At 34.9% G+C, this 17,577-nt stretch overlaps 2 protein-coding genes across 2 annotated transcripts; one reads left to right on the top strand and one right to left on the bottom strand.

Annotated features, from left to right (window-relative positions):
- Positions 1-7,768: 7,768 nt before the first annotated feature.
- Positions 7,769-10,944, top strand: LOC147568274 (dof zinc finger protein DOF2.1-like). Its single transcript, XM_086654720.1, has 2 exons — positions 7,769-8,880; positions 9,713-10,944. Exons 1-2 carry the CDS (start codon positions 8,845-8,847, stop codon positions 10,652-10,654), a joined length of 978 nt encoding a protein of 325 aa, XP_086510846.1. The 5' UTR covers positions 7,769-8,844; the 3' UTR covers positions 10,655-10,944.
- A 2,672-nt stretch (positions 10,945-13,616) lies between these two features.
- On the bottom strand, positions 13,617-16,827 carry LOC147568273 (heat shock 70 kDa protein-like). The gene is made up of 2 exons (XM_086670803.1): positions 14,877-16,827; positions 13,617-14,739 (listed from the first exon to the last, which is right to left on the bottom strand). Exons 1-2 carry the CDS (start codon positions 16,576-16,578, stop codon positions 13,907-13,909), a joined length of 2,535 nt encoding a protein of 844 aa, XP_086526929.1. The 5' UTR covers positions 16,579-16,827; the 3' UTR covers positions 13,617-13,906.
- Positions 16,828-17,577: the final 750 nt, after the last annotated feature.

The raw sequence follows: 17,577 nt of genomic DNA, 5'->3' as shown, positions 1-17,577 counted from the left end.
GAGCTTATAAAAGCTCATGACTTCAATCATTCTAATCAATCTTTTTCAGTGATTAAAGAATAAATCTTTCTCTCTCTCTCTATTTTCTATCAAGACATTCTAACAGAGATACTCATAAATTAGTAAAATCAGGGGCGTGGAAGAGGGGGTGCCATAGGTGCGACGGCACCGGGCCCCTCTCACACGACAAGAAAAATCGAAGAAATTGGGGCCCCCTCGAATAACTTATTTCGGTATAAATATTTAAAGGACTAAACCTTTATCATAACTTAGTTGTAGCTCATTTGGTAACCTCCTTGTTTTACAAACAAGAGGTCAAGAGTTCAAATCTCACTACCTTCATTTTTTTTTTTTTTTAAATATCAATTACAAATATATGCTTCTAGACTGATGATTCAAAGGAAGTTTAATAAGTATTGTGTTCGTCCTTTTTTTTTCAAAAATGATTCTTGAAAATTTGTATAGAATTAAAATTAATGTTTTTTTATCTTGAAAAAAATAAATGGTTGGCAAGTTATTTTGTCATAAATATTTTTTTTTAATTGTCTTAAATAGTTTGAAGCATCAAACATATTCAATTGTTATATTCATTCACATTCATCTAAAATATATCAAAAATGAATTTAGTAACCAAAGTAAATTTTTTTGGTTAACTATGATACGTATAAGAAATTTTTTCGTCTTATATTATCGAAGGGCCCCAAATAAAACTTCGCACCGGGCCCCGTTTTTCTCAGCCACGCCACTGAGTAAAATGGTCTAAACGACACAACTCTTCTGAGATTTGGTGTCAAGCAGATATATTTTCCACCTGCAATTTTCTACTGTTTAACAGTTTTCCTATCGAGCCCAACTGTAGTTCCTTTAGAAAGAAAAGGGAAATTCTAACATTTCACTTGACTTGGTCAAGTTTACTTTGACAAAGTCAAATTTTACTCACACTCGTGACCAGGGGCGGACCCAGAGAGGGACCCGTGGGGGCACGTGCCCCCACGGGTCCAGTGTCTAAAGTTATATAGTTTTTCCGAATAGAACAAATTAAATACAAACAAACCCTAGAGGTAACATTAAGTATGGAATGTTGTAGTGGTAGTAGAGTAAGGTGATGGTTTTGGAGACCCGAGTTCGAGTCTGGGAGCCTTTCATTTATTGATTTTTTTGTGGGTAAATTCTTGTATGCCCCCTAGTTTTCAATTAGCCGTCATATTAACCCAATGTTATTCCACTTTGACCCCTTTATTTATAGATCATTTCATCTTTTTGCCTTTATTCTTTGTAAATTCGCTATTGAATCCCGTAATGTTGTTAGAGCTAGTTTTCTTCGTACTACCATTTTATGCCTTCTTTTTAATTCATTTTATATATATAATTTTTTTCTTGACTATTTTTCTAAATTGCGTGTGTGTTAGTTTCTAACTATTTTCTAAAATGAGTTTACACTCTCTGTTTCCTTAACTTCTTTATATATTTCGAATTATAAGACTACTTATTTATATTGGTTATAGTCAACATAACTCGCAAGTAAATAGTAGTTGAGTTGGCTTAGAACTAACAATAATGTATAAAATCACTAGCTCGGACGCACATCAAGATTTCTAGACAATTTACAACATATTATAACTAAAAAGCAAGATCGACCCAAACATTCCGGAGGCCCCAAGCGAAGTTAAAATTTGTGTCTCTAATATAGTGCAAATTTTAAAAAATAAATAAAATTTCTAACAGTGCTTAGAATAAGAAGAATCGAACCACTGACCTCTTACACAAAACACATGCTCTTATCCATTAAGCTACATGTTAACTCTAGTTTTATATTTGAAATATAAAATTATTTTGAAAATATCATACAAAATCCAAAATTTGAGGCCTTTAACTACGTTGCGGCCCAAAGCGACCGTTTTGGTGGCTTTGGATATGTGCCGTCCCTGACTAAAAGTGCCCCCACAAAGAAGATTTTCTGGGTCCGCCACTGCTCGTGACTCGGTCAACAAGAGTCAAAATCTCAAACCCTTACAAAAAGGTGAGAATCCTCCATTAACCCACACTCACTATCCCAATTCTTTTTTTTTTTTTTTTGAGAAATCGACTACGATCTACGTTAGTCGTTACAAGGCATTGATACATCATGAAGATGTGATGAGCACGATAATCGCCTAATTTAAACCATAATAAAAAGAGGCTTAAAACCCGACAACATGAAAAAGGCCTAAAGCCCGACAAATTTATTATATTATTTACTTTATATATTGCCTAAATTACATGAGATAAATTTTGATGGCAAACTACTTCCACCGAGTCTCGATTCCACGACCTCATGGGCTTAAGAGGGGGTGTCCAGCCGCTCACCAAAGGGTGGTAGACCTGCCCCAAAGTTATAAAAATACTGACGTTACGGCATTATCTTTCTTCAACATTATATTCTAGTTCTTGAAGCTTCATATCGTGTTTTAATGGAGAATGTCATAGAAAAGGGTGACAATTCAAATTCATAGTGTGATTAAAAAAATGATAAAGACAGAAGAATTGTCCACTAAAAAGTTAACATTCCATGAATTTTTTTTCAAGATTTTCCCTATTGAAAGAGGTGTTATAATTTGAAAGAGGTGTTTTGATTTGAAAGCAAAAAACTTCATAAACATAACCTACAAAAAGTACTAATCCGGTACATACGTAAATTCCGTCAGTCCAACACTGGGTATGAAAACATATTGGTGAAAAAAAGCTCTCGATAGGCTTGCTAATGTGCTAAAAAGAAGCTCTTAATCCACTATCGTGAACTTTTCTCTACTTAGTTAACCAGCGAGTCGAAAGCATCTTTTCATTGACGTAACCATATACAGAATATAAATAAAATTATAATCCATACAGAATTAGTCAATTAGATTGAAAGTTGTAATGCTGAGAGAGACTCAAACAATTGAGAGGGAATGACTTCAGATTCTAGGTCAATTTTTTTAACACGTGTGTAACTAACATCTCAAGTGTAGCAATGTAAAGAAATGGGACTCTCAGCACTTACTAGTTAATTGGGAAGTTCTGCACACCACTGGAACTAAGAAACCTAATACCCATACATGTGGGTATTTGATTTTGTAATTCCGATGCTGCCCTTAAAATTTTATAGTAATTATTTTTGGCCATTGCTGCTGTTAATACAATTCTGTGGCTCCTTCACTCGTATTTTGACTTTAATTTGAGTCATTTGACCATCACGAATATTCTAAAAGAAAATACGTTTTTGTGGCATAAAGAAAGCAATTGAAAATGTAATTTTTCACGTAAAATTAGCCGAATAAGTGAATCACTTCCGCACATTTTTCTTGTAAAACAGATAATTATTCTGTGTTCTCTGTTACTCTTCTTTTCTTGTACTAGCTTTTCTAGGAGATCAAGTTCTTTGACCAAGTTCCAGTTCTTTATGATGATGCATAAAATGTCCAGACGTTGACTAACGTCTGAAGAGTCAAGATCAGACCTGAAGTCTACTGGGTCAACCCGGATTAATGTGGCTGGAATGCTGAGCCCCTGATGGTCTACCGAATATTCCCCTGACTGAGATGTCGGCCAGAAGAAACCAGTCCTGCAAAACGCTCTTGCCATGGACAGATCAGCTCTGGAGTCTTCAAATGTGTAAGGGGGTCCACACAGGTTCGGCCAGAGTCTTACGCCCAGAACTGTGGAGGCAGCAGCCCCAAGCGACCTACCGACTTAATCCCGAAACTTCTAGAAAGATCTCAGTCGGCCACACATCTCGAAGTGTTTAAGCCAGCTTGGACTCCACGTATCTGAAGGAGGAAACTTCTCCTTCAGAGTCTATCACTTCGGCAAGATATCGACGAAGGATCCTTAAACTTAGGAACTTCCGCTTATCAAAGATTCGAAATAGACTCTAAGAGAAACCCTAGATACTCAAAAGAGGAAACTTTCCTTCGGTTTGACGGCAACCGTCTCACCACCGCCACTAATCACATTCGGCCTAACATTGCCTATAAAAGGCCCCCCACATCGTCCTTCACAGGACACGATCTCTTTACCCCAAAAAGATCACAAGAAACTCAGAGTTCCCTTAACTCGCCCCCCCAAAAGGATCAATCAATAATATTCTTTTACTGCAAAGAGCACCCTGACTGGCTTGAGCGTCAGAGCAGTTTTCGAACCCTTTGCAGGTTTTCCCCCCTTTTGAGAATCGACGAACATGAGCTAGAAGCACGGAGCTAGGAGCTAGGAGCGAGGAGCAGTGTTGGAAGCAGGACTTACCAGAGGAATCTCTCCTCTCATAACAGAATAATACTATCATAACGGAGGTTGTCATGCATCAACTCCCTTTTTCATGCTAATCTGACGGAAGACCAATTTTTGACATCAGCACTTTGTATTCCTACGAAAATTGGAGTGAGCCAAATTAAGACAAATAAACAAAAATAATTACTCATAAATGAGATGGGAAATAATGTCATCAACCTCATCGATGGAGGAAGGCGCATATGGTTAAGGTGACTTCGCTTTTGTTTGATAATGATACCTTTGAGGAGATATCATTCAATTTCGACGCGAAATTTACATTTTTACTTATATTAGATTAGTGGATTTAGATAACACGACAAACTTTTTACTTTTGAATCACTTAAAACTCAATTTGATCACTTGCATTACTTGCAAATATAATGTCTTTTCTTATAAGGTTATGATATATTTTCATTCACATGACATGCTTTGTGTCCTACTAACACGAATTATATTTGTTTTCGGAAAAACAAGGTTCTTTTTTTCTCTCTCCGGAATTGCAGGCTCACTTAGAGTGTCAAACTTGAAGTTTTGTAGAGATTTTTCTTGTATGGAATTATATAGTCCATAACTTGAAAATTCCCACTAGTTGGGTGATTATACCTTACTTGATGACAGGGAAATGTTATGAGGCCCATGGGCCCATAGTAACCGACCATTGACCATTAAGTTGTTTTTTTTTTTTTTTATGAAAGGACCATTAAGTTGTTGATTCTTTTCTTTCTTTTTGTCCTTAATTCTATTATTAGTATATAGAGATGGCCTGTGGGTGATTTTAAATGCACTCACTATTTTCATTGTACATTGATATGGAATATTTTTTGTCTCATTAAAAAAAGATGCGAATATGGCATATAGAAATAGTAAGTGGTTATAAAAAATTTAGTGGTAAGTATTGTGAGGATAATTTTTTAATTAGTGGCCTTCTCTACTTTCACAAATGTGATTATTCGATTCACATTTTTCTCACTTCATTTTTACCTCTCGAAATCGTTGCATCCTTCAACTCCTCATGTGTAATTGAGTTTATTTACGTGTAACATTTGTATTAAGAATATATTGTAAAGATGTTGAAGATCTTTTTTTCACTACTATTTAGGTAATCTTTGGGAGTAATTTAAATATAGTTCTTTAATATTCTGTGTTATGTGTATTCTCTTAACAGACCTAGCTATATAGCATGTATAATATGAAGCTAAGATTAAATTTAAATTGGAATGTGCGAGGTAATAATGAGTTATATTTTTACTATTTAGATCATTCAGTCATGCATGCAATCATGAAATATACATATAATTTTAATATCATTCTAATTAGCTAGGGATGCATAACAAAATAAAATACTCCATGGAAATAAGTTTGTCCATCTTATTAGGATGGCAAAGATTCTTCTTCTAGTGTGTGGGGACGCTTCAAGATACTTTTCTTCACTTACACAGCATATGTCGGGACACGATACTGCTCTCTCTCTCTCTCTCTCTCTCTCTCTCTCTCTAGACTCATGGACTACTTTAACTTTCCTTGGTAGAGAGGTCTATGAAAATTGACAGATTGACCAGTCAAACACCAATCCCAATAAAATAAAATAAAATGATGTTTGATCAAGATAGAAAATGGCGCACCTCACATGCTTTCTTTGTTTGGTCCTCGTGCCGCCAAGGCGCCTTCAATATCTCGAGTCCCACAATCCTACTCTATTTCCACCCATTTCATTTTCATCTAAGGGAAACATACTTTGTCATAGTATTAAATTTTGAGGCTTCCTTTTTTTTTTTTTTTTTTTGTTGAACTCTCCTTACTCTAGAGAATGAAACGAGCATAAATAAAACAATTGTCAACATTTTATTAAATGTCAATACGGGGAACATTACAATGAAAAATTGTTCGTTTTTTAATTAATCTGTTTTACACGAATAATTTAAATTTTCTTTAATTAATCTTTGTTAGAACAAAAGACATATATGCAAATTAAATTCTGTATCGGCGTCGAGAGTGAATTTTGACCTACTTCAATGAATTTTAAAATTCATCACAAAATTCTTTGTGATTTACATATACAATATTTAGACCGACATAAAAAAAATTCACAAATCAAATCCCAACAAGTTAAAGAAAAGATGTGGGGTGGAAATATCTTTTTGTTTTTTTAATTTAGTTATTGGGGAGAGGAAACTGATCATAGGATTCTGTTGGTAAGATTAGTGGAAGTAATGATTGTTTAGTTATTAATTACAATGACAAAGATCTCTTTAGCAGGTTTCTTTGATTTTTCAAACATTCAAAGATCTCGTTTAGATAGTGGTGCTAATTCCAAGAACCAATATTTAATTTTTTTAGCCGCCTGAATAGATACTCAAACTCTTCTTTTTTTTTTTTTTTTTTTTTTTATGAACAGAGATACTCAAACTCTAATACTATTTAACATGTTATTCTAATTCTTTTTGGGTTATTTTTCAAACGGGATCCAATTTTGTGACCAGCTTCCTGTTTGGCCCCCTACTTTAGCAAATATTTTCGTATGGTCTTCTTTTTCCGTTATCTTTAACTGTTCGTTACTCTCTCCTCCATCTCATTTTCTCTCTCTGTCAAGTCACCTATCACGGCCACATCATCATCTTCTCCGGCAGTGGTCGCCGGCCGGAAATTTGTCCGGTCGGCGACCTTCAAATATTAAAAAAAAAAAAAAAATTATTTTCTCTCTCCTCTCTCTCTCTCTCTAGAATTTTTTTTTCCTCACCCTCTCTCTCTCTCTCTCTAAAACTCCGGCGAAGGGGTTTCCTTTCGCCGGAGCTAGGTCTGTTCGTGAGCAGATCTAGGTCTATTCGTTGAACAGACCTAGCTCCGGCGAAGGGGTTTCCCTTTGCCGGAGTTTTAGAGAAAGAGAGAGAGGGTGAGGAAAAAAAAATTCTAGAGAGAGAGAGGAGAGAGAAAATAAAAAAAAATATTTGAAGGTCGCCGGCTGGAAATTTGGCCGACCACTGCCGGAGAAGATGATGATGTGGCCGTGATAGGTGACTTGGCAGAGAGAGAAAATGAGATGGAGGAGAGAGAGTAACGGACAACATAAGAAAATTCGACTTGATCCACAACGGTTCATTACGGAGAGTAGAGGACAGTTAAAGTGAAATTTCACTTCGCTTCAGAAAACATCCCGGTAGTAGATTATATGTGCGTGTTCGACATTTGTAAGTGTCGAAGTATTATGGTGAGCTCGTAGAGTCTTCTCCAGAAACATAATCCCTAATCTGTAGGATTTGGACGTGGTTGCCTAAAGTAGAGACAATATTTATAACAGTTAAGACTTGAGACGTACATATATGAAATCGGTCATGGGTCAAATGTGTCGCTCATGGTAGCAGGTTCGTTATGTTTGTAACTGGCTAAACATGTCAGATTTTTTCTTGTGAAAATATAATAGTCTAGAGCCATTCTATATAATTCTTTGTTGTTGCAATATATCTATCAAATTTATCAAACAAAACATGTGTTATACAAGGAAGATCATAAGATACTAAATTTTTCCACTTCTACAAATAAGTAACCAATCAAAACGTAAAAATGTTCGCATCAAGTCGGCCTGATTTGAGAATAAAAGAAATTATTGTAGGAGTATATGGAGATTGTTTCATCTATGTACATACTACAATCAACTCACATTTCAAATTGTATATAAGTTATCCACAAGTTCAACCTACAAAGTACCATCCCCGGCAGGCCGGCAAGAAGTGAATGGGTGTTTACAGATAGGTCGCTGTCCTGACTCTCTCTGCATACGAAATTATGCCAAGAAAGAAAACAGAACCAGTTCTAAGTGGAACCAACAATCAATCATCTATCTAGGTTAAGTAGAAACTTGTGGGCCAAGACATTTGAATATGTGCTTGTTGTATGGGCAACAAAAGAGTACAGAATGTTCTTTTACCTGCAAAATTAACGTGAACAAAAGAAACGAGTAAAGTTGGTAGTGGGTCCCACTCGCACTGTTCCATTTTATTTGTATTCTAGTAGTTGTGGGAGATTGGAATTTGAGAAATTCTGAGATTTGATCGAACAGGACAACAAACATAGAGTACTGGACCGGATTGGACTACTGGGCTGGCCCAATTGATTCAACAAGCAATCATTCCAATCGAAAATGGTAAAAGTGGGGCCCATCAGTTATGTTTCTTCTTGGTCCAATTTTAATAAGTGGGCCCACATTTTTAGCCAGCCAGGCCAGCAGCTCAAATCAGTAATGAACCGTTGTGGATCAAGTCGAATTTTCTTATGCTTTTTCGCGTGCTAGCTAGTTATACACATATCTCTCTATCTATCTATCATCTAGTACGGAAAGCAATCTCTCTCTCTCTCTCTAGATTTCTCTCTCCTCTTCTTCCTTTGTTGTTTCTCTCTCTAGCTTTTGTTATTTATATGGATCACTTCCCTTTACTTCTTTGCATGCTAGTCTCTCTCTCTCTATATTTCTCTATTTCACTATCTATTTGAGAAGGGTGATTTCTCATTAACTTTTGGTAAATTAATTAGCTCATCAAGATTAAACAATTGGGTATTGCTTGAATCATGGATTCTTCAATTAATTCATCACAGAATCATCAGGTGAGAAAAAGCTTAGAACCTTCTCTCAAAAATTTAAAAACAACCCTTATTTTCTTTTAACTTTACCTTCTATAAATTAAATTTGGATTTACTAGCTAATTAATCTTAGAAATTAAAGAGAAAGTTTTTTTAGTTGAGTTTGAGTTATGGGTATGTAATTCAAACTCAATTTGTAGTTATACTTAACAAGAATTTTTGAGTTATTTGTTTCATTGTTCTTCATTTTCCATTTTAGGGACTCATCTTGAAATGGGTTATTGTATTTCTATCTTTTTGTTGGTAATATTTGGTAAATTAATATGTATGATTTTCATCATCATCTTGTGATCCACTGCAAAAAATTTCAAATACCAAGCATAATTTTTGTTTTAGTATGTTAAAATGTTTTTAAGTTTGAAATCTAGGGTTTCAAAAAGAAATTTTTGCATTTTATCTTTACTACCTCTTACCCAAATCAAAGTTTAGTCTTGTTAACCATAAGAAATTTTCATACTTTCTTTAGCTTTTCTCGTTTCTCTTTTCTTATAGAAGTCCGAAGTTTTTCTAAGGAAGTACGTCTAGAACTCCTGATTTGAAGTTTTAAGTGTTTGACCAGTCTTTTTATTGATTCGAGTAGAATTCAAATCTCTTTGTAAAAAAAAAGGTAGTTTTATCATTTAATTGTTAAATTTTTCTAAATGAAAATTTCTACCTTGAGAATTCTTCGATTAATTCATATAATCATCCATTGATGACCCATAAACTATACATCTAAAATAAGATTGTCATCCATGAATGACTCTATCACTTAACAATTTTTTTCTTCATATTTACATTCATGTGATTTGTGCAGGCCATGGCTACCCACACACTAGAAGAAGTTCTAAATTGCTCAAAACAACAAAAGGATCAAAAAAGACCAAGTAGGCCTCAACCAGAAGAAGCCCTAAAATGTCCAAGATGTGATTCTTCAAACACAAAATTTTGTTATTATAACAATTATAGTCTCACACAACCAAGATATTTCTGCAAGGCTTGTAGAAGGTATTGGACAAAAGGAGGTTCATTGAGAAATGTGCCAGCCGGTGGAAGTTGTAGAAAGAACAACAAAAGATCTTCTTCTTCTTCTTCTTTATCTTCAAGATCATCAAAAGCACAAGACCAAGTTTATGTCACCAACAACAACTCTTCTAACCCATTCCTTACTTTCCCATCCTTAACTTATGATACCAATGACCTCACTCTTGCTTTTGGTAGACTTCACAAGCAATTACCCACTACTAGGCAGTTAGGGTTTGATGACCATGAAAATTCTATTTTTGGAAACCCTAATTCTAATAACCACGTTGATAATATTATTGGAAACTTGAATACCACTTGTTCTAACACTAATAATACTACCAGTAGTGGTTTTATAGATGCACTTAGAAGTGGGTTTCTTGAATCTTCAAGTGGTTTTCATAACTTCTATTCCGGTTTTGGAAATGGAAATGGGATTAGTAGTCTAGAAGATCAAATGGTTGGTGGTAATGGTGGTTTAGGAGGACATGAAGAGATGATTTTACCTTATGAGGAAATGGGTAGTGCAATTTCAACATTAACAACACCATTAAAGCAAGAATTAGTATTTAAGGACAGGTCATTAGAGAGTGAGACTAAGGTTTTATGGACTCTTCCATGGCAAATTAGTGGAGAAGGCAATATGGGTGTCATTGATTCAGGAAGAGATAACTGGAATGGATCATCTCTTGGGTCTTCTTGGCACAATGGACTTGTGAACAGCACTCTTTTGTAGTCCATTGAGAGAGAGAGAGAGTTGTAATAGGGGTAATTACTTGTCTATCTTTCCTCCTTTAATTTCTTCTTTTGTTGGTTTTATTGTTTCTTTTTATGTTGTAAGTTTATGGTACACTGTGAGAAATGTTCAAGTTTGTCTTGAAACCAAGGAAGGAATAGTGACCATAGATTGATGAATTCTTTTCTAAGTTTAGAAAATATTGAGTGATGAGATGGTGATATTTCAAGTGCTTTCTTTTTGTAAGAGTTGAACTCTGAAGTTGTTAGTACTTGCTACTACTTTCTCAAGTTGGTAAAGTTTTCTATTATGATTTTATTTTATAGGTTTAATTTCATTTTACCCCCTAAAGATAACCAACTAATCAAAACAGTCCCCCAACCCACATTTGTTTAAAGGAACTGCATTATATTACTTAAAAGAGTTTGGCTACATAGAGTTGCAGTTCATCGACGAGAGGGTCCTAGCTTCGTTTACATTGTGTCACCATTCTCGTGAAACCTTATATGCCATAGCTTGCTTTGCAAGATCATTTGCATTGTTGTTAGCTTTTCTAAGTACATGATTACAAGAAACAAATTCAAAAGAGTTTCTGACACTTCTTGTTTTTAAAATCCACTGCTTACTGGTCCAGTGTGCCAGTTATAAGTCTCCTTTTAGTCCAGAAATGATGTTTCTTGAGTCTCCCTCCAACATTAATTATTTCACCTGCATTTGTTTGGCCATACGTATTGCGTTTAGCCCCTATGGCTTTAATAGGATACGTGATATAAAGACGGATCATAAATAAGAGATCCGACGATCAAGATGAGTTCCAGAAATAATATACGTGTGTAACACGTGTATGTACGTAGCGGATCGAGAAGACGAGATCCGACGATCAAGAAGAATTCAGAATATTGAAGATATTTGAATATATGTGAAGATTTAGTTTCTTATATTCAGAATATCTCTTGTAACTATCTAGTGGTAATATTAGATAGATTTTATATTATTTCTTAGTTTAGTAATCAGAAACTAAGAAACCATAAACCCTAAGTTATCTATAAATAGGAGAGGGTTTAATCAAAATCATCGAGTTATGTAACTGATCAACCCCACATACAATTGTATGTGGTGATTAATAATAATGAAGTAATTTCTCCGTGGATGTAGGTCTTGACTATCCGACCCAACCACGTTAAATATCGTGTCATTATTTTATGTTTATCCATCTGATTATATATTAATCGTGACTTTATCATATCTCCGACTATTATATAATCAGATAGATAAACATAAAATAATGACACGATACTTAACGTGGTCCGGTCAGATACTCAAGACCTACATCCACGGAGAAATTATTTTATTATTATTAATCACCACATACAATTGTATGTTGGGTTGATCGGTTACATAACTCGATAACTCGATGATTTTGATTCCTAGAATCCTCTCCTATTTATAGATAACTTAGGGTTTAGGGTTTTCTAGTTTCTGATTACTAAACTAGGAAATAATATAAAATCTATCTAATATTACCATTAGATAGTTACAAGAGATATTCTGAATATAAGAAACTAAATCTTCACATATCTTCAATATTCTGAATTCTTCTTGATCGTCGGATCTCGTCTTCTCGATCCGCTACGTATATACACGTGTGACACACGTATATTATTTCTGGAACTCTCTTGACCGTCGGATCTCTTATTTATGATCTGTCTTTATATCACGTATCCTATTACCCCCCCTCCCCGCAAGTTGGAGCACGTAATTTTTGTGAAGTGTCTGACTTGGAGAGAGAAAAAAAAAGACTTGTCGATTTTTTGTATTCCTCTTCTTGCAACTCTTAGATTGTGGATGCGTTGGAAGATGATTGAAGGATTAAGTCACAACTATGTAATTGCGGTCAAAGATTGAACGAATATCAATGACAACGAAATTACATGTATTGTTGTCATGTATTTAAAGTTGGTCATTGAGAAAGAAAATGTCAACAAAAATGTTGTTAATGTGAATGTCGACAAGAGAATCATTGTCGGGTGAAAATGGTTAAGAAGTGACCTAATGAGTAACAAAATAATTTTGTTTTGTTTGAAATCGACAAGTAATCATTGTCGTAATGCTAAAAAATATTAGAGAAGAAACAACCAAAACAATGGTCGACATAAAATTCATTGCCAAAAAAAATGCAAGATCACGGGTATAATTCCGAAATAAAAAATAAAGATATTCTATTCGTTGAAGAGATATTCTATTCGGTGATGAGATATTCTATTCGGTGAAGAAATATTCCAAAATGTAATTTGGCAGGAAAGACAAGTACAAAGTATGAGTTGGAAAATATCTCGGGGGAATCCGGAAATAAAGGTCAAAATAGATATATTCTATTCGTGGTAGGAAAAGTCCAAAATATAATTGGAAGAAGGAAAATAATCATAAGAAAAATATGATTATGAAAATTTCGCGGGTTGAATTCCGGAATTAAAACCCAAAATAAGAATTCTTTCTCCGTTGAAGGAAAAATCCAAAATTTTGGTAGAGAAAGAAAATCGTCATAAACAAATTATGACTTTGGAAATGTCACAGGTATATCCGGAAAGAAAATTAGATTAATTTATTTTAGTGTCACAAATAGAAGAGAAAGTGACAGAAAAATTGTGTCACAACTAGAAAAAGTTGGATATAGGTGACATTAAAAGTCTGTCACAAAATAAATTTCCGACAGATGAACTGTGGCAAAAAATCACACAACAGTGGTGAGATAAGCTGTCCCAAATAAAATTTGGGGGAATTTAGAATCATCTAAATTAGGGTTTACCAAAATTGGGAAATTTCTCAAAATTGGGTTTCCTAAATTGATGTAGACTTTGGCGGAAGCGTAAAACTAATAGAATCCATTAATAAAACTAAGAAGAAACGATAAATAAACAATAATAAACGGAAGATAAACTAGAATAGCTGTAAACAAAGAAGATGCAATCAAGGATTTTTGTATTTGATAATTCAATTGTGTTTTACAAGACAGACTGGACTTCTCTTATATAGAGATTATACCTTTCCTAGTTAGACTCAAATAAGGAAACAAGATACTACTAAGGATACTTTCCTTGATTGCTAGGACTCTAAACACGGAAACCTTAAAATACTAAACTGGAAACTATGCTAATATAGGATCCTGACCGTTAGGGCCACTAGTGGTCTGGCCGAGAGGCCGAATAGGTGGATGGCCGCCATCATACTCCCCCGCTGTGGAACAACTTGCCCTCAAGTTGGTGTCGTCATAAAGCGGATCGTCCAGGTAATACGGATATATATTAGCAATGTGGAAGGTAAATTGGCGACGATTTTGAAGGCAATCCTTAGTTCCCACTTTGCGCGAATTTTGTCAAAAAGTCGAAGAAGACAAATATGGAGAAAATCATCGACTAAAATCCGAAACCCATGATGCGAAGACTCTCGCAAAATCAATAATAGTGAATAAAAATTCAATAAATTGCTGCATCTCCTGTCATCTTTTAATGTGAAGAAAAAGAATAAAGATACCCCATTCTTTGTCATGGAGAAATTAATCTTGAATTTCTTCATCCACTTCAAAACTCTCTCTGTTTCTTCCCTCTTAAGAACAACTTGATTTATTTGTTCACGTTCATCTTCATGAAGTTCATTAACCAAGATTCTATCATAAGTTGTCATTCGAAGAATTTGAAAGTAGAGAGAGAAAAAAATAAAGGATTTTGACAGTGAGCTTAGGAATTTTTCTTCTTTGACGAACTTCGATATAATTGGATTAAAAATTCCTTCCAATTCTTTCAACTGATCTTCAAGGTCATTAACTTCATCTAATTGATTCCCTTCTAACCAACTAATAACATAATCAATTACTTTCTCAATCTTTTGTATATCATTAGTAATTGATATCTTGTTCCTAACTCCAGTTGTTTTATCTTCAACAAAAACATTCAAAATTCTATTAGCATCAATATCAAAACAAAATTTAACCTGTGGAACTTCTCCTGGTGTTGTTTGATTATCTTTTGGTCTTGCTCTTTCTCCTTCAAAAACTTGAATCAAAACCCCAGGTTGATTATCTGAATAAGCTGAAAAATTATGCTTTTTTTCGTCAGAATTGATGTATTCCATGGAATTAAAACAGCCATAACTCCACCAGCTGTTTCAAGCTCTAAACTTAATGACATAACACCAAAAAGAAGAAGATCTTGAAATTTCTGATTACCTTCGCCACTTAAAATTGCAGTCGGAACAGCTGCTCCATAAGCTTCAACTTCATCTGGATTAATACTTGTACATAATTCTTTCCCATTAAAAAAATCTTGTAAAAGTTGTTGAACTTTAGGTGTTCTTGTTGATCCACCAACTAAAACAACTTCATGAACTGAACTTTTATCAATTTTAGCAACTCTTAAACACTTCCCAACTGGATCTATACATTTCCTAAACATATCCACGTTCAATTCTTCAAATCTTGCCATAGTTATAGGTGAATAGAAATCAATACCTTCATATAAAGAATTGGTTACAATTGTTGGCTGTGTTGTTAACAAAGAAACATGAAAAGTTCCTCCACCAAGATTAAAGATCAAGATGTTAGATTCGCCGGATCGTGACGCCATATTGTCTAATCCATAAGCAATCGCAGCAGCAGCCGGTTCATTGATGATTCTCAAAACGTTTAATCCAGCAATCGATCCAGCATCTTTAGTTGCTTGTCTCTGAGAATCATTAAAATAAGACGTGACAGTAATGACGGTATTGTGAATCGATTGACTTAAATAAGCCTCAAAAATTTCTCTCATCTTCACCAAAACCATTGAGGAAATCTCTTCATCTGAAAACTGGTTTTCTTCTCCTGTGTAATTAACAACGATCATAGGTTTATCACCAGGTCTAGAAACGACTTTGAATGGCCAATGTTTCATATCGCTTTGAACAGAAGGATCAGTAAATCTTCTTCCAATCAATCGTTTAGCATCGAAGATTGTGTTTTGAGGATTCATGGCTACTTGATTTTTAGTTGCGTCTCCGCTTAATCTTTCTGTATCAGTGAATGCAACATATGACGAAGTTATTCGATTAACTTGATCATTAGCTATGACTGCAACTCGATCGTTTTGCCAAACTTCTACACAACTATAAGTTGTTCCTAAACCTATTCCAACTTTGTTTCTTTTCTCGAGAGGTTCTTCTTCAACACCATTGTTCATAGTGGTCGGAGTATGATGTTTAGGAGTTGAAATCAATGACGACGGGAATTGAGAGGGGAGTATTTTATGATTCGAAACAACCAATTCTTCTCCAGCGATTAAATACTGATCAAATAATTCTTCCGGACATGGTTTCTTCATATCAAGAACAAAGTTTAGGTTTGATGATGGAAAATTACTTCTTTCTTCTTCTTCGGCCATTGAGAAAATTTTGTTCATCTTGTCAAGCACTTCTTCTTCAATACCATTGATAACATAGATAGAATTAACTTTGGAGTATTGCCTTCTCGATTCAATCTTTGTTTCTGCATGTGAATTAGGGTTTAGACTGGAGAACGACGAATTGTTTCCTTCTTCCTCCGTCTGAAAGAATTTATCTATCTTACTGTCGTGAACTTCTTCTGTAACAATGGTGGTCGAGAGAATATGGGATGGTTGTCGTCTAGAATCAATTTGTGAGTTGAGATAAGATGAATACTCATCCAAAGGAAGGAAAGCATGTCGAAAAATATTTTTCAGTTGATTCCAATCATCAATAAAGGGGTTTCCTTGATCAACGAGTCTCCATTGCATCTCGTTGAATTTTTCGTAGACTCTTTCAGATAAGTGTTGTTCAACGACAAAAACCTTATCTTCATCACTAACATCTTGGTTTATGAACCAATCTTCCAACTGTTGAATCCAAAAATCTATATGATATTGACCATCAAACATAGGGATTTTGGAAACGACGTTAATTTTGTTTTGATCTTTTCGATCAACATAGAGTTGTTGCGAATCTCGAAAAGGATCCCAACCTAAACGTGGAAGATGTTTCCAGCATTCAAGATGAGAAATATCTAAAAAAAATTTATTTGTTTCCCGAATCTTGAGGCTCTGAATACCAGCTGATGTAGACTTTGGCGGAAGCGTAAAACTAATAGAATCTATTAATAAAACTAAGAAGAAACGATAAATAAACAGTAATAAACGAAAGATAAACTAGAATAGCTGTAAACAAAGAAGATGCAATCAAGGATTTTTGTATTTGATAATTCAATTGTGTTTTACAAGACAGACTGGACTTCTCTTATATAGAGATTATACCTTTCCTAGTTAGACTCAAATAAGGAAACAAGATACTACTAAGGATACTTTCCTTGATTGCTAGGACTCTAAACACGGAAACCTTAAAATACTAAACTGGAAACTATGCTAATATAGGATCCTGACCGTTAGGGCCACTAGTGGTCTGGCCGAGAGGCCGAATAGGTGGATGGCCGCCATCCTAAATCAGAAGTTAATTGAAAATTAAACAACAGAGATCATCTGTGATGTGTATGAGAGTCCAAATCAATGATTGGTATAATCAAACACGACCAACAATCGTCGGTGAGTAATCGGATTGTAGAGAGAAAGGAATCGGGTGGTTCAAAACCGAGAAGAAATTCAACCGATTTTTCATCAAATCCATAGGAAAATCGGTGGTAGTTGGTAGTGTGAGGTCCAAATCGATAAGAACGATCGATTGGTAAGGAAAAAAACGCCGGAAATTGTCGTCGGAAATAGAAGCCTAGTGTGTCAGTCACGGGAAGAAGATGAAAGACGTGGGGTCAAAGTGTATTGACTAAGTCAATGACGACGTCAGCATGTGTAATAAAACACTGGTCAAAGTTCGCTGACTAAGTCAGCAAAGTCAAACATGGCCATAAGGGTCTGTTTGGTTGCGGGTTA

The sequence above is a fragment of the Eschscholzia californica genome, unplaced genomic scaffold (genome assembly GCF_041429995.1).
Source record: "Eschscholzia californica isolate CP2 unplaced genomic scaffold, dmEscCali1.0.p SCAF_1, whole genome shotgun sequence".
Taxonomy (NCBI): Eukaryota; Viridiplantae; Streptophyta; class Magnoliopsida; order Ranunculales; family Papaveraceae; genus Eschscholzia; species Eschscholzia californica.
The sequence above is the reverse complement of the archived record's forward strand: the minus strand, read 5'-3'. Positions and strand labels throughout refer to the sequence as shown.